General features: G+C 37.0%; 2 protein-coding genes across 2 annotated transcripts in view; one reads left to right on the forward strand and one right to left on the reverse strand.

Moving 5' to 3' along the window:
* Window positions 1–223: 223 nt before the first annotated feature.
* Window positions 224–715, reverse strand: LOC137963062 (uncharacterized). The gene has a single exon (XM_068810245.1). The coding sequence runs from the start codon at window positions 713–715 to the stop codon at window positions 224–226; it is 492 nt and encodes a 163-aa protein (XP_068666346.1).
* A 10,580-nt stretch (window positions 716–11,295) lies between these two features.
* LOC137963569 (AP-4 complex subunit epsilon-like) overlaps window positions 11,296–21,990 on the forward strand; it is a 71,109-nt gene continuing 60,414 nt past the window's right edge. Inside the window, exons 1-3 of the mRNA XM_068810698.1 lie at window positions 11,296–11,894; window positions 13,007–13,192; window positions 14,989–15,204. Of these exons, the coding sequence (XP_068666799.1) occupies window positions 11,328–11,894; window positions 13,007–13,192; window positions 14,989–15,204 (969 nt within the window). The 5' untranslated portion in view covers window positions 11,296–11,327. The remainder of the gene's footprint in view (window positions 11,895–13,006; window positions 13,193–14,988; window positions 15,205–21,990) is intronic.

Here is a 21,990-nt window from a genome sequence, read left to right on the forward strand (position 1 = left end):
GCTACGGGTTTGTATTGGATCCCTGTTATCCTACAAAACTCTGATAAAGAGAGAAAAGAGGCTTCATCAACCTTTGATTGCCCTCTGCGATAAAGAACAAAAAACAAGAAAAACCTTGAACTGCCAACCCTTGATTTGCGTCTTTTCCTGTTCATTGGCAAAATCGTTGTACTGAATCAAACGGACATGCAGATTGATTACATGGGTTACGATTTGTACTTCTTCAGGATGACATTGCAAAGGCCAATGGCACTTCGCTCTCACGTGAAGCTCGGGAAGAATCCTCCGACGCGTTCATGGGTTCCCTCTCCCCATGTGAACCTCCTCTCTGACTTGAGCCCTGAGCCTCTTCACCTTCCACCATCATACCGTCCGTTCCAGCTTCTCTGCCAGTTCCAGATTCCGGGGGACATTCTTCGTCCACGTCGGCGGCTGCGCCGTTTTGATTATTAGCAGCTGTGTTCGGATACCGGGGGGCTCCCGAACCCCCAACAAGTCTTCCCTTCAGGAAGACTCTGTACAGAAAGGTGACAAGCCAGAAAAGCCAGGGGATCCCGACCAAGACCATGCCCAAGACGGGATACCACGCTGTTTCCGGTGACTCCGGGAGGCTGATGTACATCACCAAGAACGTCCCGCCGGTCAGAATGCATCCCAGAAAGGCCAGTGTCACGATCCATATGCGAACGTCGCCAGCCCGAGAATGGGCCTCCATGGCCGACATTGGGATCAGTGGGTGGTGGTCAGAGACCGGGATCAAGGGACGAATCGAACCACAAAACCCATTTGATCACCTGCATTGGGGATCTTTCGAAGCGTCCCGATGGGAGGGAGACTGAACCTCCTTGTCTCTCCCTGGATCTGGTTCGGACTCTTCTGGGATCCGGCAATCGAGGGGCGGAGAGAGAGACACTAAGGGGCTCCCATGATGGGAAACGTTCTGAACGAAGGGAAGGTTTTTGCATTCAACAAACCGACCCGCGTAAGGAAGGCGACAATAAGGAGGAGCTCTCGGTGTGCAGCGTGATTTCTTCAGGGAACCAAAACAAAAAAAGACCAAAGAGAATGAAAATGAGAAGAAGAGAGGTGAGGGGAAACGAGATTGATGCAGAGATATATAGAAGACGATGTCGTCTTGTTGTTGCCAGACGTGTTAGGCCGCGTTGGTTATTTCGCACGCGTGTTCCACACAAACTCCTGTCCCTTTTTTTTTTTTTTTAGAATTTAATGTAGTTATATAAAATTAGAATATTATGATTATCATTCATTTAAATGATAAATTTATCCATTGATAATAATTAGACCAAAGAAAATAATGTAGTAATAAAAAATATTATATATTTATATAAATAATAAAAAAATATTCAAACTTCGCACAGATAATCATCAAATCATGAAAGTTACGTTACCATTGCACTCCAAATAAAAAATAATAATTTTAATATTCTCATAAACAAATCTATGCACTATAGAAATTCTACAATAAATAATTATTTTTTATAAAATAGAATTTTCTTTTTACTTGGTAATATTAGACCAAAAAGAATAACCAAAATTTCAAAAATCAAACTTTAAAAAAATAAATAATAATTAAAAAAATGCATGTAAGGGAGTGAAATAACAAACTATAGCATATAAAAAATAATCGAGACTTTATAGATATAATATTATTAAATCGTGTGACTGATTAAACATAACTCGATGCTCATCTCCACATGAAAGTTACATTACAAATGCTCTCCAAATAAAAAATTATCTATTATATTCTCATGAACAAAAGTACCCATTACATAAATTTCATAGTAATTTTTTTACAAAATATAATTTTCCTTTTACATTCTCCTTGCTACCAATTGCCTGAATCTGCTAACACAAATAATCAAAATTAAAAAAAACTATAAAGACAAAAAATAGCAATATATCAATATGCAGGATATTAAATAAATTGGGACTTCTTAGATATAAGATTAGCAGACCTTGTGGTGGATTAAACATAACCCAATGCTCCTCACCATATTAAAGTTACATTACCATTGCACTCCAAATAAAAAAAATTATCTGTTATGTTCTTATAAACAAAGGTACCCACTACGAAAATTGCATATTAAGCATTTTTTTTTTTTACAATCAGAATTTTCTTATTACATTCCCTTTTCCTACCAATTCTTAGAAAAAAAAGTTTGTAGTTTATGAAAATAAACTTACCATAGCAAGTATTTCCTAATCAAATGCATTTAGAAACTACTCAATAAATTTATCTCACTATGGTACATTCCTCAAAATTACCAAGATAACATTATATGTTGAAGTAGTATGTGTAGTATTCATTGTAATTAAGTGAATGAGTAGCATGGCATAAGTTATAATTATGGGAGTTTTCAAGTTCCTTTTCTATTATTCATGTACTAGGGTTTCTACCTAAAAACTTTAAATATGAAGCTAATGTTGGTGAGGGGGGGGGGGAGAGTCTCAGTCAATCTTGCATGGCGTGCCCTAGCCTCTTCTTCCCAAACTCTCTTCTCTTCTTTCTCCTTCTTCGTCTCCTAAACCCTAGTTGTTCTAAGCATACAACCTTAAGTGGTTCTTAGTCATTGATGTTCATTTTAATTCATCCAAAACCAAGTCCTAAACATCTCAACCATGTTTTAATTTCAACTTGCATGAATTGGTGAAAATCTTGCTCTTTCAAAGTCATATATGGCTGAATTCTGATTTATTTATTTTTAAGTTTTTATATCTCATTGTTTAGTTAGAGACTACTCTCTCTTGTCTAACCAACCACTCACCTATAGAGTCTTCTGATGTTTCTAAGGTAAACTCTCCTCCATCCTTTCCTATTGTATTTGGCCCAACATATGATATCAGCCCAATTGCCCTTCGTGAAAAACCTTGAACCACCGCTTTTAGACATCCATCTACCTATAATCCAATTGGTAAATTTGCTTCTATACATTATCTATCCAAACCTTATGTTTCATTATTGGCTACAGTGTCATCATCATCCATTCCGCACATGTATGATAGAGGTATTACTTGATCCAAAATGGAAGGTTGCCACGGTTGAGGAGATCCAAGCCATGTATAACAACCATACTTGGGATTTGACTTTCCTTCCATCAACTTTTGGAAATGGGTGCTTACTCTAAAAAATAACCCTGAAGACACCCTGGCCAAGTATAAAGCTCAATTGGCTGCTAAGGGCACACTTAGTCTTACAATATTGATTATGATAAAACTTTTTGTCTGATAGCCAAGATAAATTAATATGAGTTCTTGTTTCTTTAGTGACCAATTCTAAATGGATTATTTATCAATTGGATGTTAAAATTGTGTTTTTTAATGGTGGTCTATTATAAGAGGTTGTGCCATCCACCAGGTTATGTGATTGAGGGAGAGAAGTATGTCGCTTAAATAAGGCCATTTATGGGTTGAAACAATCACCTCATGAGTGGTTCGACAAATTTACTACTTTGTTTATGAGCCTTGGGTTCCCATGATGTGACAATAATCACTATGTATTTACAAAATGATATGTAAAAGGTATGATTCTACTGGTTGTTTATGTTGAGGATATTATTGTTATTGGGATGTGATTGAGGGAGAGAAATATGTCTCTTAAATAAGGTCATTTATGAGTTGAAACAATCACCTCATGAGTGGTTCGACAAATTTACTACTTTGTTATGTGCCTTGGGTTCCCATGATGTGACAATAATCACTATGTAATTACAAAATAATATGTAAAAGGTATGATTCTACTGGTTGTTTATGTTGAGGATATTATTGTTATTGGGATGTGATTGAGGGAGAGAAGTATGTCTCTTAAATAAGGCCATTTATGAGTTGAAACAATCACCTCATGAGTGGTTCAACAAATTTACTACTTTGTTTATGTGCCTTGGGTTCCCATGATGTGACAATAATCACTATGTATTTACAAAATAATATGTAAAAGGTATGATTCTACTGGTTGTTTATGTTGAGGATATTATTGTTATTGGGATGTGATTGAGGGAGAGAAGTATGTCTCTTAAATAAGGCCATTTATGAGTTGAAACAATCACCTCATGAGTGGTTCAACAAATTTACTATGTTTATGTGCCTTGGGTTCCCATGATGTGACAATAATCACTATGTATTTACAAAATAATATGTAAAAGGTATGATTCTACTGGTTGTTTATGTTGAGGATATTATTGTTATTGGGAGTGATACTGAGGGTATTCAACAAACAAAAAATGATTAAAATAACGAGTTTCAAACCAAAGACCTAGGATTACTAAAATATTTCCTGGGTATAAAAGTTCTGCAATCCAGTCATGGCATTGTCTTGTCTCAGAGGACGTATGTTCTCGATCTTTTAAAAGAAATTGGAATGTTTGGATGTAAGTCCAACCAAATAATATATTGTGTGCTAAATCAAGGGATACCATTGATGTTGGATGGTTCCAACGTTTGGGTGGAAATTTAATTTATCTCACAGTCACATGACCTGACTTATCTTATTCCATGAATGTCATTGGTCAATATATGCATCAACCCCAACGGTCTCATTGGTTAGCACTGAAGATAGTACTTCAGTATCTAAAGAAAAATCCAAGTCAAGGGTTATTGAAGTAGTATGTGCAACATCTATTATAATTAAGAGAATAAGTGACATGAGTTGTAATCATGGTAGATTTTATGTTCCTTTTTCTTTTTACTCATGTAGTAGGGTTTCTACCCTAAAACTATAAGTATCAAGCTAAGGGGGAGGGCATAAAATTCGTGCTAAGTTTTCCTCACTTTCTCCATCTCTTTTCTTGCATCACGTACCTAGCCTTCTCTCCTAAACTCCATTATTTCCATTCCTTCTTCTTTCTTCTTCTTCTTCTTCTCCCAAAGCTTAGTTGTTCTAAGAAAAACCCTAAAATTTAACATAGTATCAGAGCATGGATTATAGGGTTTCAAGTAAAGCTAATTCCAAAGTGTTAAAAGTTGCAAAGGAGGAGTTTTTTTTTTCCAGTCAATGAAGGATGCAAACTACTGGGTTTTTCAAATTCCAACACTATTTTAAATTAGATAAGTGGTTCCCAATCCGTGAAACTCATTTTAATTCATCTAAAACCAAGTCCTAAACATTTCAATTTCTTTTTATCTTCAATCCCATGATTTGGTAAAAAAAACAAGCCTCTTCAGAGTCATGTATGGCTGAATTCCAATTTTTTTTGTAAGTTCTTATATATCAATTGTTTAGCCAGGAATTTGATGCCAAAAATTCGGGTATTTAATTTCAAAAATTCCCTTTTAATTCTGGATTAAATCTCCCCTTGGTCAATGCAAAGTTTAGTTTTCAAATCCATGAAACCTTAAAGTAGGTTTAAAGTTAATTACTGAAGGAAAAGTTTTTGTTTAAGTCAGCCTTCAATCCCTCCTTTAAGTGTGTTATTTTCGTGGGTTAATCATAAAATTTTCAGCATTGATTCAATCCTTAATTTCTGGAATTGATTCAATTTCGAATTTTGCATGTTTAGTTCATATATGAAGTCATATTCTTCACAGAGTTATTCTACATCCATTCAACCATACCTTGTGAATTTGTATTAATTATAATTCTGAAATTGTGTGTTTACCTTACTAATCTCTTAAGTTAATTACAAAATAGAGTATTTGTAATGAATCTAGCATGGCATAAATCTCAAGTAATTCTTCTTCTTCCTCATCATAAGTTGATTTAAGCAAGTATGATCCCTTGAGAATCACTACAATCCCTCTCAAGGGTTTCAATAACTGCTTGCCATGGCCTTAATCTGTCAAAAAAATTCTGATTACTAGAGACCTTGAAGGACATATAAACTAGCCACTTATGCATGTTGATGAACCTTCTTATCACAAGTGGTTGAGGGAAGATACATTTGTTGACCAAGTATTGACTCCCTTCTTGATTTTGATTATTACAAAGTTTAATTGAGCTAACAACTGTAAATCTAGTATTTCAAATACATTTCCTTCAAGAGATGCCAAATTCAAGGTCCAAAGCATTGAATTGATACAAACTTATCAAAGACCTCAAGCTCCATGGAATGTCAAAGAGCTCTTGAAGAATCACCCTTTGAAGAAGAAGTAAAATTGAAGACTAGAGTTTAGGAATTGTTGAGTTAAGTCAAAAACTCAATCTATATAAGAGAGTAGTCCATTTCTTCCACAAATTGAGGTACAATACAAATTTGGAGCTTTAGGACATGTTTTGCATTCAAACATGTTTTTATAAATGTATACACATATTTCATACATGTTAGAATCACTTAAGATAAAAAAACCCCATGCTTTAAAAATCCAAATAGTAAACTAACATTAGAATGATCAATTAGCATCTACTAATCGGTCAACCAGAAGCGCACAAGCCAAAAATATAAAGCATGATCGATCGATCAACCTATCAACCAAGGTTGATTGATCGATCATCCAGAACATGGCCAAACTATGCTATACGTATTATTGATCAACCCATTTGGACTGATCAATCAATATTTTTCATGCAAAGAAAATTCATGGTGATTGATCGGTCAACCTCAATGACTGATCTATCATACAAAACTTTGTCAATCAGGGATATAAAACATGATCGATCATAGTAAGGTCATTGACTGATCAAACTTTTTATGTACTACCAGATTCTGATAGATCAACCATACCATGTACATAGATCAATCAACTTAAAATTTCAGACCCAACGAGAAGATATTGATCATTCATACCATCGGTCAATAAGTTACATTTTGATAGAAAAATAGCCATTTCACACGATTGATTGATCAACCAATTTACACTGATCGATCAATGTAACATCAACTTTTTGTAAATGGTAAAAAAAATGGCTAGTTTGAGTTGGAAAACTTATAAATACCTCACCAAACCTCTCATTGAGAATTTAATGAGCTTTTATTAGCATACATACTTGCATTTACTCTCAATCCTTTGAAAATCATTGATAAGTGCAATTTCGAGAAAGAGAGAGTTGTATCTTGCAAAATTCTTGCACTTCTTTTTCATTACACCTTCTTGAATACATACTAGTCAAGCTCCTACATTCCCCATTGTGCATCAAAGGCTAGAATCTTGGAACTCTCAAAGGAGAAGGGTATCTCTCCAATTACAAAAGTATAAGTTTTTCCCTTTCTTTGTAATTTTTATTTTTTGATAGGTTCATTTAGAACTTGACAAATTTAGATAGAAAGAACTTACTAGAGCTAGAATCTAGTTAATCTCTAAAGGAGATTATATGACAAATCATGTACTTGAGCATACACATAGCTTAAAAGAAAACCAAAATCTCTTTTGTGTAATTCTAGCTAATAGAGCTATCATTAGTAGAATTTCCCAAGCTCGGGTTCTTGGGCGGTGAATACCAATAAGGGATCATTGATAAAAAAAACTTTTGGTGTTAAGTTTGTGGTATGTGAACTTTTGTATATTTAATTTTCATATTTACTTGACTTTATTCTTCCACATGTTAAGTTTTTAAACCTATAATTCTCAATTCACCCCCCTCTTGTGAAGCCATCAGGGCCAACAAAAACTACCCAAATGAGGAAATAAAAATAGCAATTTTGATGCACTGAGAAAATTCTATTATGACAATATCCAAAATCTATCCTTGAAACCCCCTTCTACAGGCACTAAGCAACCTAAAAAGTCCTAGATCTCACCCTATTAACCTATTAGTCATAATTTTGGTAGATTCTCAACTTAACCCCCATTAACTATTTCTTCTTAAGAAGCATTACTAGTCTAAAAAATAAGAATGGTATAAAAATATAGATTAAAAGGGATCCATGCTATTCGTCTTAACATTAGAAATGAGAAATAGAAATTATACCACAGGTTCAAAATGGATAAACAAACTGACTAGACAGTTAAAAGTAATCTATCTTATGTTACTCTATTATGAAAATATAATGTTATGCACTATCATGAAAATACCATATTAGGGGAGAACAATAAGACATAACAAGAAAATGGATGTCTTTTCCATGAGTTTGGTACCATGTTAGCTATATTAGGTGTCCTAGGTTAATGTGTGGTGGAATTCCACATTATGAACTTAATTCTGCCTCTCTAAGTCTTATCCACAAATTTAGTTCAAATTAGATAAGTTACTTTGTGAGAAGCTTGACAACCTATCATTGTCAACCTTGATAATCCCTCTCTTTCATTCACACATTTCTGTTCATAAGAGGTTTACATGAAGATAAGGTCATTCACTTGAGGATTTTTTTGTCTTTCATGCAACAACCATATGGACTCAGAATGAACAAGAAAAATATTTATATCAAACAATACTTTGACATCAACCTATCAACTACAACAAATAGTCCATGCAAGAAAATTAATGTGAACGTGAAAAGGAGATATAACAATACTCCAAGCCCCGGACTACTAAATAACTCACCTTGAATGTCACTTTCCTAGGTTGCTTAAAGAAATCTGCTTTGATTCAAACAATAATAATAACTAACATCCACAACTTAGACACTTGCAATTTAAAATAAGAATTGCCCAAAGCCAAAGAATGTCTGAAATAAGGAACAAGAAACCCTTAACATAAAGGAAGTCATAAACACAAAAAGGGATAGTAAAAACTGTTGACCGTATGTTGACTCCCTTCTTGATTTTGATGATAATAAAACTTAATAGAGTTGACAATTGTAAATCTAGTATTTCAGATACTTTTTCTTCAAGAGACATACATTTCAAGGTCCAAAGCATCAAAACTAATCAAGCTTCTCAAAGACCTTAAGCATTATGGAAAGTTGAGAAATCTTGAAGAAACACCCTTAAAAAATGAAGACAAATCAAATACTAGAGTTTAATATTTACTAAGATATGTCAAAACTCAGTCTATGTAGAAGAGAGTTGTCCAAGTCCTTCAAATTTGAGGTACAATACAAACTTGGAGCTTTAAGACATAACATGCATTCAAACATATTTTGAAACTATCATATATATATTTCAATCATGCTAAAAGCACTTAGGATAATTCATTCTCATGCTTTCAAAGTATATTAGTTGAACTGGCACTGGAATAATCTATCAGCATTTGCCAATTATCGATCATCCAAAAGTGTACGTGCCAAAATTGTAAAATAGGATCGATCAACCCAAGTCAATTGATCGATCATCTAGAATATGACCAGATCGTGCTATAAAGCTTGATCGATCAATACTGTCCCGACAAAGGAATTTCAAGTTGATTAATCAGTCAACCTATAAGATTAATTGATAATGCAAAACTTTGCAAGTCAGAGACATGAAGCATGATCGATCACAGGAAGTTCATTGACTGATCATACTTGTAATGCACTATCAGAGGGAACTCTGATTAATCGATCACACCTTGGCATTGATCAATCAACTTAAAATGTCAGACCCAACATGAAGTTGTTGTTCGATCATACCATTGATCAATATGACACATTCTGATTGAAAAAACTCATTTCACTCGATTGATCGACCAATAACTTTATGGCGATCAATCAATGTAAATAATAACTTTTACAAACAGGCAAAACACAACTAGTTTGGCTTGGGGAACTTATAAATACTTCACCAAACCTCCCATTGAGAAGTAAATGAGCATTTATTGTCATATTCTTACGCTTTTACTCTCAATTATTTGAAAATCCTCCTTTAGCCTACACTTTGGAAAATTTCATACTCTTTTCTCAAACCTTCTCTTTTGCATATGCTTTAGACACACTCCATAATTTCTATTATGTTACAAAGCTAGAGGCTTGGATTTCTCAAGGAGAAAATTATCTCTCCAAGTGATAAAGGGTGTAGGTTTTTTCCTTTCTTTTGTAATTTTCTTTTGAGAAAGGTTCATCTAGAACCTATTGAAATCTAGATAGAAATAACGTAGCTAAAGCTAAAATCTAACCAATCTCTTGGGGAGATTGTTTGTAAAAACATGTATTTGAGCTACATATGGCTTAAAGAGGACCAGAATTACTAACTTCCAGCTAATAAAACTAAATTAATGGAATTTTCCAAGCACAGGTTCTTGGCAATGATTACCAATAGGGGAACGAGAGAGAGAGAGAGAGAGTGAAAGAGAAAGAATATGGGCAGAGAAAGGAGAATGAATGAGAAACAGGGAGATGAAGATTGGTAACGTTGCTTAACTGGAGATGAGTTGTTTGTCTAAGGTTGGAGCTTCAAGGAGGAGGATTTAGGTTGTTGAGGGTCGAGAAGCCTTTCCAAACCAACAATTAATGGATATAGGTTGCTTGAAGGAGAAGTTGGGAAGTTGAGCAGGTTGAGAGAGCCTTCTGAAACTAAGAGAAAGAAGAAATTTCATAACTTTGGGAGAAGGAGAAATAGACGAGGTTAAGGTAGAGGGTTCAACTTAGGAAAAAATAGGTTTTAAATGGAAACATGATAATTTTTGTCCTAGAGTCTACGAATTAGTATTGTAAAAAAAGGATCAAATTAGCCGATTCAACCCAATTGAATCAGAACCAAACCTTTTTCTAGTTCTCACATAAGGAAAATGGTTTTTAGCTTAAAACGTGAATATTGGCCAATTGGTTTGGTTTGAACTTGAGCTGGACTAGTTATTTCGATCCGATTCAATCATTTTCTTATAAAGAAATGGTAAAAAGTTTTTATTTAAGAGAGGATTTGCTTATACTAGATGAGGATTCAAACCATGACAAAGTACTTACATGAGAAAAAGTAGTTCGATTCCATTCATGTGCAACTTCAACAAAATAATAGAAAATAAGAAGGTGGCCTAATTGGACCTGGTCCAAACAATCTAACCCGATTGGACCAAAACGAGTCATAGGTTTGATGACAAGTTCGGTTTAATAACATCCTGGATTAAATATTATTTAATATATAATCCGCAAAATTTCTTTCAAGATCTGGGATCCTCGAGTATGTCTAACAGCGGCCATGCGATCTTGGGAACACGATGGTTCCGTCATCCACGGACCCACTTTCCAGTATCTCTTGCTTCTCGTCTTGCCTCTTGCGCTAGTGTGCACCTGCCCCTGAAGCATAATGACACTGGGAAGCTGCGCAAGCAAGGATTGCTCCGCCTTCCCTTCACTGGTTTACCTGATTCAATGCTATACCGTCTGTAATTCTGCAGCTCCTTTAAATTCAAGCTACATCGCTGAAGCATCCAGATCCGGAACCCCCAATTAGGGTTGTCTCTGCAGCTGTGTTCTAGTCCAATTGCTTGCTTCTTTATGCTCTTTCTCTTTGCCTGTGGCAGAACTGGAGTTTGAAGACCCAATTTCAAGCTGGAGCAGCTAAAAACAATCGGCAGGGAGCTCGCCATGGGCTCCCAGGGTGGGTGGGGCCAATCTAAGGAATTCTTAGACCTTGTCAAGTCAATTGGTGAGGCTCGATCCAAGACCGAAGAAGAACGCATTGTCCTCCATGAGATTGAAACCTTAAAGCGCCGAATCGCTGATCCCGACGTCCCCAAACGGAAGATGAAAGAGTACATAATAAGGCTCGTTTATGTGGAAATGTTGGGCCATGACGCCTCTTTTGGCTACATTCATTCTGTCAAGATGACCCATGATGATTCCCTTCTTCTAAAACGAACTGGATACTTGGCAGTCACGCTCTTTCTTAGCGAGGACCATGATCTGATAATTCTAATTGTGAATACTATTCAGAAAGATTTGAAATCGAACAATTATTTGGTGGTCTGCGCTGCACTCACGGCAGTCTGCAAGTTGATTAATGAGGAGACGATCCCGGCTGTCCTCCCACAGGTAGTGGAATTGTTAGGGCATCCCAAAGAGGCAGTGAGGAAGAAGGCGATTATGGCGTTGCATAGATTTTACCAGAAGGCTCCTGGCTCAGTATCACACATCGTCTCCAATTTCAGAAAGGTATTTTATGGGTGCGGGTAGTGTCCTTGTCTTTGACACTTTTTATGAGAGCTACAGTACCTGTTAGTGTACATACCACGATGATTCCAGCACAAAATGATCTTTATCCCCTAGCCATGAAGATTTGAGTTAATTCCTTGAGAAACATGTCATATATTGAGCACTTTTGAAGTTCTTGCGATATGAAGCTAATTGCACAATAGGTTATATTTTGAACCCTATTGAAACTGTTTATGGATAAGGCTACTGACCTGCTGTTATGAACTGAAACAGAAATACTGATCGACCAATTTTAGGTGCATGATGATCTCTTTCAAGTATAAGAAGGCACTCACTCTAATTATCCTGGTTAGACCTGGTTGAAACTATTCTGTGGTAAAAAAGAATATCTTGATCTACATTTTGAAGACTAAAAGCTAATTCAAATGCTTCCCTCATCAGCAAAAATTAGGTACCTTTTTTTTCTTTTTTGAGGAGGGTGAAAATTTTATTTCAGGGCAAATCTTAGAATAATAAATTATTTTAGGCATGATATGAGCTTATATTGCTCATCATGTCATTAGATGTTTGCTTTTTAAGCTAAAGTTCATGTTTTGGCTGGAATATATACATATATACACGGCTGATCCAATACGAAAAACCATTTGGTGCGAAACATGCGAAACGACTATCTCAGCCGTTGATCGGATGGCTGAGATAGCTGTTGATCATGATCAGATGGCTGAGATAGGATTTCGCATGACTTTTTGTATTGGATAAGCCCTCTCTCTCTATATATATGTGTGTGTGTGTGTGTGTGTGTGTATGTTTTGAGAAAGGGCTCATTTCATTAAAACCAAAGCAAAGCTACACAACAGAGGTGTATAGACTTGTTCTCCAGGATTTGTATTCCAACTAAATATGCGTATACTTCTATGATATTTTCAAATATATTTAATGGTAGAAGCCAGTAAAAGAGAAAAGAAAATAATTGCCTCAAAAGCTAGTGGAATGAAAAACGGTTTTTTGTTAGCCTCTATCATTCAGTGTATCAGTTTTGGCAAGCAAACCTTTACAAAGGCAAAAATTTTTTGGTCCTGTATTATCTTCACTCACCTGTTTCATTGCTGCAGCGGCTTTGTGATAATGATCCTGGTGTGGTGGGAGCAACACTTTGTCCTCTTTTTCATCTTATTGCAACTGATGTAAACTCTTACAAAGATTTGGTAGTTAGCTTTGTTAGCATTTTGAAACAAGTAGCAGAGCGCAGACTACCCATGAGTTATGATTACCATCAAATGCCTGCTCCATTTATTCAGGTTGGTACGGCTGGGTCATTTTCCATTTGTGAGGAGTTTCTTATTTCATAATTTTGTGCTTGGCTTGATTTGTAAAATACACACGCACACTTATGATTACCATCAAATGCCTGCTCCGTTTATTCAGGTTGGTACGGCTGGGTCATTTTCCATATGTGAGGAGTTTCTCATTTCATAATTTTGTGCTTGGCTTGATTTGTAAACACACACACACACACACAAACACACACGCACAATACTAGTTGTGCAGTTAAAGTACTTTTAATCTACAGTGGTTCATATGTCGATATGTTAAACTTTTCTCTGTGGTTGATATGTTGCTGGTAAATATAATGTACACGCACACACACATTACTAGTTGTGCAATTAAAGTACCTTTAATCTACAGTGGTTCATATGTCGATATGTTAAACTTTTCTCTGCGGTTGATATGTTACTGGTAAATATAATGTACACACACACACACACACACACACACATTACTAGTTGTGCAGTTAAAGTACCTTTAATCTACAGTGGTTCATATGTCGATATGTTAAACTTTTCTCTGTGGTTGATATGTTGCTGGTAAATATAATGTACACACACACATATTACTAGTTGTGCAGTTAAAGTACCTTTAATCTACAGTGGTTCATATGTCGATATGTTAAACTTTTCTCTGCGGTTGATATGTTGCTGGTAAATATAATGTACACACACACACATTACTAGTTGTGCAGTTAAAGTACCTTTAATCGACAGTGGTTCATATGTTGATATGTTAAACTTTTCTCTGTGGTTGATATGTTGCTGGTAAATATAATGTACACACATTACTATATGTCGATATGTTAAAGGTAACACACACACACACACACACACACACATTACTATATGTCGATATGTTAAAGGTAACACACACACACACATATACACACACACACACACACACACACACACACACACACACAGACACACAGACACACACAGACACACACACACACACACAGACACACACACACACACACACACACACATTACTATATGTCGATATGTTAAAGTACCTTAGCACATGTCGATATGTTAAACTTTTCTCTGTGGTTGATATGTTGCTGGTAAATATAATGTACACACACACACACACACACACACACACACACACACACACACACACACACACATTACTAGTTGTGCAGTTAAAGTACTTTTAATCTACAGTGGTTCATATGTCGATATGTTAAACTTTTCTCTGTGGTTGATATGTTGCTGGTAAATATAATGTATGCATGAATGATTATATCAATCTGCATATTCACAAATGTTTTTATAGTTAACTCAAGTCTACAGTAGAACTTAAAGTGTATATAATTATAGAGGAACTGTGATTTTGAAAGTAGCTGCCGCAAACTAGAGAGGGAGCCTATATACGGATTAGACCTTGGAAGACTGCTTGTAAGTTGCCCTCAATAGAGTCGGCGTTGCTGTGATTGGCTGAATACACCAACCTGATTCTCCCTAAACCATAAGCTATGATATCAATATTATATTGCATATCTGGCAAAAGAAAAATCTATGTTTGATGTTTTATATGTATTTATGTAAATGTCATATGTTACTGAAGTTCATGTTCAGGTTTGGGGACTAAGGCTCAGAAGATTGGAATATTTGGGATTATAAAATAGCCAAATTTAACAAACGTCTTCTGTTACTTTTTGGATTCATTATCTACAGAAGCCTAGTTTATGTGTTCTTATCTTTGAATTTACCTATTTCTGATTGGGTTTTACCATCATATTTTTTCTAATCTCTGGCAGATAAGATTACTCAAGATTCTGGCACTTTTGGGTGCTGGTGATAAGCAAGCAAGTGAGCATATGTATACTGTTCTTGGAGACATTTTCAGAAAATGTGAATCCTCGAGTAATATAGGAAATGCCATTTTATATGAGTGCATATGTTGTGTCTCATCTATATATCCCAATTCTAAGTTACTTGATGCTGCTGCTGAAGTGACTTCCAAGTTTCTCAAGGTTTGTCTTCTACACGTTTCCTCTTTCTGATATCTGGTATTCATAGAATAACTTTCATTCGCTCCTTTTTTTCTCCTGTTTAAAGTGATGTCAATTTATGGAGGTTATGAGTCGTGACATCCTTTATTTGTACTTGATGAAGTGTGGAACTACATGAGACAACTACTACTTGATGAAAAGTGCTTCAAGTCATAAACATGCATTGCCCAGATTTTCTTGTGTATCTAACTAGTTGAAAAAAGAAGAGTCTCAAGTGCTCTCTTCAGAAGAACAGAAAGTAGCTCACATGTAGTTAACCTCTATCTGTAGATTCCCTATAACTGTACATAAGATCTGCTTAACTAAATTTAGTAACTTTAGCTCCAACTGTTAACTCTTTTAATGCAAAATTTTGCTCTTTAAGTGGGTAAATTGACTTTGAAACTTGAAAGATCATTTTTATGCCAACACTTGAGTCAAAGTTTACATCTGATACTGCCATGACTGATTCATTCTGGAAAGGTTTTCCACTTGACTAATGTCAGACAAAGCTTACATCAGACATCCACATGACATGACCGGTTATAGGCCAGTGAATATTTCTTTTTTCTTCAGCCCTTGTGGACTCCCTTTTCTTTTTTTGGATGATGCTAAATTTTGTAGAAAAGCAAAGCAGAAAACATGGAGAGAAAGAAAAGGAAAACTAAGAAGATCTACAATACAGAATTACACAACAAGGGCAACATTAAAAACAAGATGTTGCTTGGAAGGTCTTCCTCTTAGCAAGGGAATCAGCTAATGAATTTGCCAATGGAGCTCAAGTGCCCAAATAACTTGCGACAAACTAGCAAGATCAGGAAGTGGGTCTCCTCATGTGTTGACGAGACTGCATTCTATTCTTTATAACTTGTTTTAGTATAAATAAAGAGTTTCAGGAGGGGGCAGAACACTCCTTTTTCTCTTCCAGTGGTTCAGCCCCTCTCTCTCTCTCACATTTCTTTCCTCTTCTTCTCTTGCAATTTCTCACATGTTATCAGAGCAGGCCTGACTCGGAGATAGAAAGTGTGTTAGGTTTATAGTTCTTGTTGCTTGTGCAAGTGTGAGTTTGCTGAGAACCACAAGTCCTTTGGTGCATGAATGTGTTATTTTCTGACGTTGATCTAAGAGAGAATTGCAAGATTTTGTTGGAAGTCTTCTTTTTCTTGAACATCTTTGCCTTCTTCTAGCTACTGGTTTTTGTTCTCCCTTAATGATGTGTTCAATTCTTGAGAGAATTTAGGAGAAGAACATTGAATCTAGAGGTGTTTGTCCAAGTTTCCAAGGTCAGCTGAGTCTTGCTGCAAATCTTCATCGAGAGGTTTGGTTTCTTCTTTCCTGAATTCCCCTTTCTATTTGGTGTAAACAACTTCAAGTAACTTTTCCAATGTGAGTTTCTTCTATGCATCGACTTCTCCTCACCACATTCATGAGCAGCAGGTTTCTATAGTCTTGTCCAAAAGCTTTTCACGTTTATAAGCAACAGAGTTCCTATTTTTACTTGCTTGCTCTAAGAAACAACAATGCCTTTACTATTCTTTTTTCCTATTTGGTTGCAAAGGCTTGAAGAGTCCTAGTTAAGCTGAGAGTTTTCTTCCTTGCACAAGAGTTTCCCGCGTCCTTCACCAGCTGGCTTCTATTTTTTATTTTTTTAGGAAACTTTCTAAAAGCTTGCCTGAAAGAGTGTGAAGCATCCTCTTTGTGGTTTTCTCTTGGACATGAAAAATTTCTATTCTAAGTTGCCCAAGATTCTCCTATGCCCTTTACCAGTGTGGCTTCTTTATTTTTTATGAAATTTCCAAGTAGAAGAGTCCAAATCATGAGTTTTTTTAGTCATGTGATATGAGAAGGGCAGCAACGTGAAAGTTGTTCTCCAATTAGGATTCCTCTTTTCAAAAGAATATGGACGTGGAGTTCAGTAATTAATATTTCCAATTCTCCTATTGTAGTTGGAACTTGGAAACGTCACTTTGACTTTTTGCTTCCTATTTCAAATTTGTAAAAAAAAAACAGAAAAAAGGAAAGTAGCTTGCAAGTGTTGGGTGTATGGAGTTCGGATATTGTCCAATATCTTTGTGGAAAAAACCTTCCTTATATGCTACTACTGTGAGCCTCTTATGTCTGAAGCAATCAAGCTTTGTCTTAATGAACAAAAACCTATAATTGATTTCTGGTGTTTAGTTCATTAAAAATTCTGGTTGCTTGGATATTGTCCAAGTCATCGTTTGAATTGGGTCAGCTTGGTCTATCCCTCTCTTGAAATCTTCATATTTGCATGTGTTTTTAATTTAGGTCTTTTCAAGTAGTGTTAGTCTTCCAAAAATTCTACTAGCACCCATTCTGTTTGTGTTTTGTTATTTCATCACTTTGGAGCAATGCCCATAGACCCTTGCTACAATAGTACTTTGTCACATGCCTTTTCTTAAGAAAAAGGGTTTACACCTGTGATTTGCTGCTATAAGAAGGAGTACATATGACCAGAGTAATGAGCATTACTTTCTTCCTTGACTTTGGTTTCTATCATTGCAATGGGTTGAGGCAAGTTAGATAATCAGCTAGGTTTGTTCTTGTATTAATGCTTGATAGATGTTGATCTTCTAGTTTGGGTGGAGTATAGAGCCTAGTTGTGCAGCTAAAGATGATACCCAAGCTGGGTCTCTTTGAGTCATGGTTCCCCCACTGGAAGGGGAGAAGTGCGGAGTACTTTAGTGATGGTGAAGCTTACAATGATGCCAGAAGTTGGCTTCGATGTGAAGCTTGTTCAAGGTTGCCAGAGCGGAGGCGATGTGTTCATCAGAGTTTCTTCCATAGTCAAGCTTTTTCAAGACATTCCAAGTAAAGGGGTGACAGGAAGATGCAAAATTTGTGAAGTGGCTGAGTGCAAGATCAAGTTGAAGAGTTGTGAGCTGATTACAAGATCAAGTTGAAGAGTTGTGAGCTGATTGCTTCATTGAATACCTAAACATGTGAAGTCTTTTGATTTTTTATTTTGATAAACTATGTAACAAGCTGAAGTTGTAAACCTCAGTTTGAGGGGGATGATGAAAAGGGACATTGTAAGGGTGGTTGGAAAATATGATAGTAAGTTGTGCCTATTTTATTTCCTATTTTACTACCTTTCTTGGGTGGTTAAGGCTAGATAATTAGGTTGTCTTGGTCTCCACGTATGTTGAGGAAACTACTTTCTCTTTTTTGTAACATGTTTTTTTTTTTTTTTTAAACAGTAACTTGTTTTATTATAAATAAGGAGTTACATGAGGGGAGAGAGAATTCCTTTTTCTTTCCCACTCGTTCGGCCCCCTTTCTCTCTCTCCCTCTCTCTCACATGTTCGCTCTCTTTCCTCTCTTTTGCAACTTCGCACCAGATATATACAAAAAGAGGCATTCAAACCTCATGGTGGACTCAGCTACTTCTTTGGCTTAAGAGATAATGACTAATAAATCCCTCTCAACGATCAATGGCAAAGCAAATTGTTCATAATAAAGGAATAATACTTTGAAGAAGAGCCCCAACTTCTGCTTCCATGGAATCTACCTAGGAGGCTCAAGGAAGATAATAAGACTTTTGTTTTTGAAAAGTATGCATATATTAATACAAAGAATTACAAAAAAACTAGGAGCAAATCCCTAACAACAAGAGATTGAAAGGTTGCTCCTGACTTGGCGAACACATCTGCCACCGAGTTAGTAGATCTCGGAATGTGAGATCAAATACAAGAAAATTGAGAAACAGTTTCAAGAATTTCTCAAAGAGAATCCCAATGCCGCCCGGGGGGGGGGGGACGCATTTTCGCACCAACCAATTACCACCTTTAAGTCCCCCCAATGTGGAGGACTACAATATTTGCCTTAGAAAACGCAGAGCCCATTGAGAAGACCTTGGAGACTCATTTTCGCACCAACCGATTACCACATTTGAGTCCCCCTCAATGTGGAGAGGACTACAATATTTGCCTCGAAAAACGCAAAGCCCATTGAGAAGACCTTTGAGCTCAGCCGTCGTTGAGTCAGTAATGCCTAACGGACCAGTGTACGACAAACACTGATTGCCTGAGGAATCTGAGATAACACCCCCAAAACCCGTCATTTTGGGATTACCAAGAGAAGAACCATCAAAATTTAACTTTAGGAAACCCGGCTCTGGGGGGGTCTATTCTTGCATGACCAGGGTCTTTGTTCCACACTGCATCTTTCCGATGACGCTCCAATTATCATGGATAGACGAACCAGCAAAGGAGGAGAAAGGCTTCTTTGTAAGGAGCCAAGCAGAGATCTGACCTGACACACAATCAGCAACCCTTACCACATAATTACTCCTAGCATCAAAATGCCTCTAGTTACGCTCATTCCAAAGCCCCACGGAATGAAACTAGTGCAAGCAGATGTCATAAGCTTTCCAAGCCCAGGAAGGGAAGAACCAATGAGCATCTTGCTGAAAGAAATTAGATCCACCGACATACAAAATTGCGACCTCGTCTTACTGAGGATGGAAGTCCATATCTTCCACGAGAAAGAGCAATGAAGCAGGGTATGATTGACTGATTCGACCTCAAAGTTGCAGAGAGGGTCGATTGCTGGGTGTCCTCTTCTTCTGAACACGTTTGCCGTGAGTATCTTTCCTTGGCAGGCACTCCATACGAATGTTTTTATCTTTGGTGGGGCGTAGAGACGCCATGCAAAGAAAATCTCATGATCCCTTTGGTTTGAATGCCGACCATTAGTGAACCTGTAAGCAAAGGACACTGAGAAAACTCTACTTTTTTTAGGCCACCATATCATCTTGTCAGCAACTAAAGGCCTCAGTTTGCAGGATTGCAAGGATTCCATCAACCTACTTGCCTCCAGAGCCTCAATATCAAAGAGACCTCTTCTAGGGTGCAGGTTCAAACCATCTCCTTCAAAAGCATCTGCAACTGATATTTTCTTTCGTAAAGATAGGAGGAGGAAGTTTTTGAATGCTGACTATAAAGGCTCTAGACCCGTCCACCAATCCTCCCAAAACTTTAAAGTTCTGACGTTACCAACATAGAATCTGACGGCTGAAGAAAACTTGGGAATAAGTAGATATCATTCCAAATTGGAGATAAACATCTCCGATTGCCTCCTGAAGTCCACCAAGGAGAAGGATAGCCAAGCTTAGCAGATACCATTTCCTTCCAAAGATTAAAAGAAACATTGTTGAACTTTCAAATCCATTTTAATAGCATGGCTTGGTTCATATCCTTCGATTTCCAAATCCCTAAACCTCCCATATTTTTTGGCATACATATATTCTCCCATTTGATCAAATGATACTTAAAAGTATCACTAGATCCTCTCCATAGAAATCTTCTTTTTAACCGATCCATGGTATTGCAAATCGAAAAGGGGCAGGGCATAAAAGACAAAGCATAATTTGGGATGCCTGCGATACAAGACTTCAAGAGAATGAGTCTGCCAACTTTGCTAAGAAATCTGCCCTTCCATGTTGCTAGACATGTCTCCAATTTTTCCACCACAAGATTCCATAGACTTCGGTTTATGCGGCCATTGAAGAGAGGAAGACCATGGTAGGTTGATGGGATGCTAGAGGTTTTACATCCAAAGATGTTCGCCAACTCTTCTAGTAACACCGGGCAGACATTGAAACCCATAAGGGAAGTTTTCCCCCAATTAATTTTCTGCCCCGAGGCAAGTTCAAATAGACCCAAGACAACTTTGATCCTTCTAGCACCATCCATATTTCCTATCCCAAAAATGATAGTATCATCCGCATATTGCAGAATGGGGATATTAAAAGCCTGTTGGGAGCTGGTTGGGGGGACCCACCCGAGATTCACCGCTGAGTAAAACATAGAGGAGAGGAATTCCCCGATAATGTTGAAAAGAAGCAGAGAGAGCGGGTCTCCCTGTCTGATCCCCCTTGTCCCTCTGAAATAACCTCACACAACACCATTAAGAATGAGAGAGTAGGAAGCCGAACCCACACAACTCCTAATCCAAAATCTTCATTTTGCGCCGAATCCCATTTTTTCCATAAGCTCATCTAGAAGAGTCCAATTAACTCGATCAAAAGCCTTTTCCAGATCAAGTTTGAGGAAAATTCTTGGCTCTTTGCTACGACTAAAATGATCAATGAGCTCATGCGCAGCCATTGTAGAGTCAAGAATTTCTTTCCCCTTGAGACAAGCGCCTTGCTTGCGGTGGATGACGATCGGGAGGAGGGCTTTTAACCGATGTGCCAGAATTCTTGCAATAACTCCCTCATGATTGCGAATAGCTCCCCAATACCCCCTGGAGTACGATTGCCTTTAGAGATCTTGACAAAATTTAACTTGAGACACCTGCTTGGGGACAAGAATCAGGTCTCAACCTGCATAAAGAGGCCTAAAACAGCAAGCGGTGTTTTTTTCCATTGGAGCCTATGAGCTGCCTCAGCATAATTATCGAATTGTTTTTTAAGCCATGTCGAAGAGAGAGCCAAAAGATAGGCACCAAGATAGCACTCTTTAGAAGATTGTTCCCTATCACGCTCTTCCACCCGTAAGCTCCAAGATCAGATGGAGCCACAATTTTCCTTGAGTTTTACCCAAGCTTGGTATATAAGATTTCAGCCAGCTAATCAGCAAATGTAGCAGGAAGACATGAGGATAGCCCAATGTGCTGAATAAAGGATCTCCAGACCGTGGCAGCGAAAGGGTCACTGCAATAAACAATTATCAGCAGCTTCATCATTCTCATTGTATAGAGTACAGTGCTATTTTTGGGACCAAAAGCCATGCCTATAAAGCT

Source organism: Aristolochia californica, unplaced genomic scaffold (assembly GCF_029961685.1).
Source record: "Aristolochia californica isolate CCGP_79_NKW_82.1479 unplaced genomic scaffold, dmAriCali1.0.hap1 SCAF_4, whole genome shotgun sequence".
In the NCBI taxonomy this organism is placed as follows: domain Eukaryota; kingdom Viridiplantae; phylum Streptophyta; class Magnoliopsida; order Piperales; family Aristolochiaceae; genus Aristolochia; species Aristolochia californica.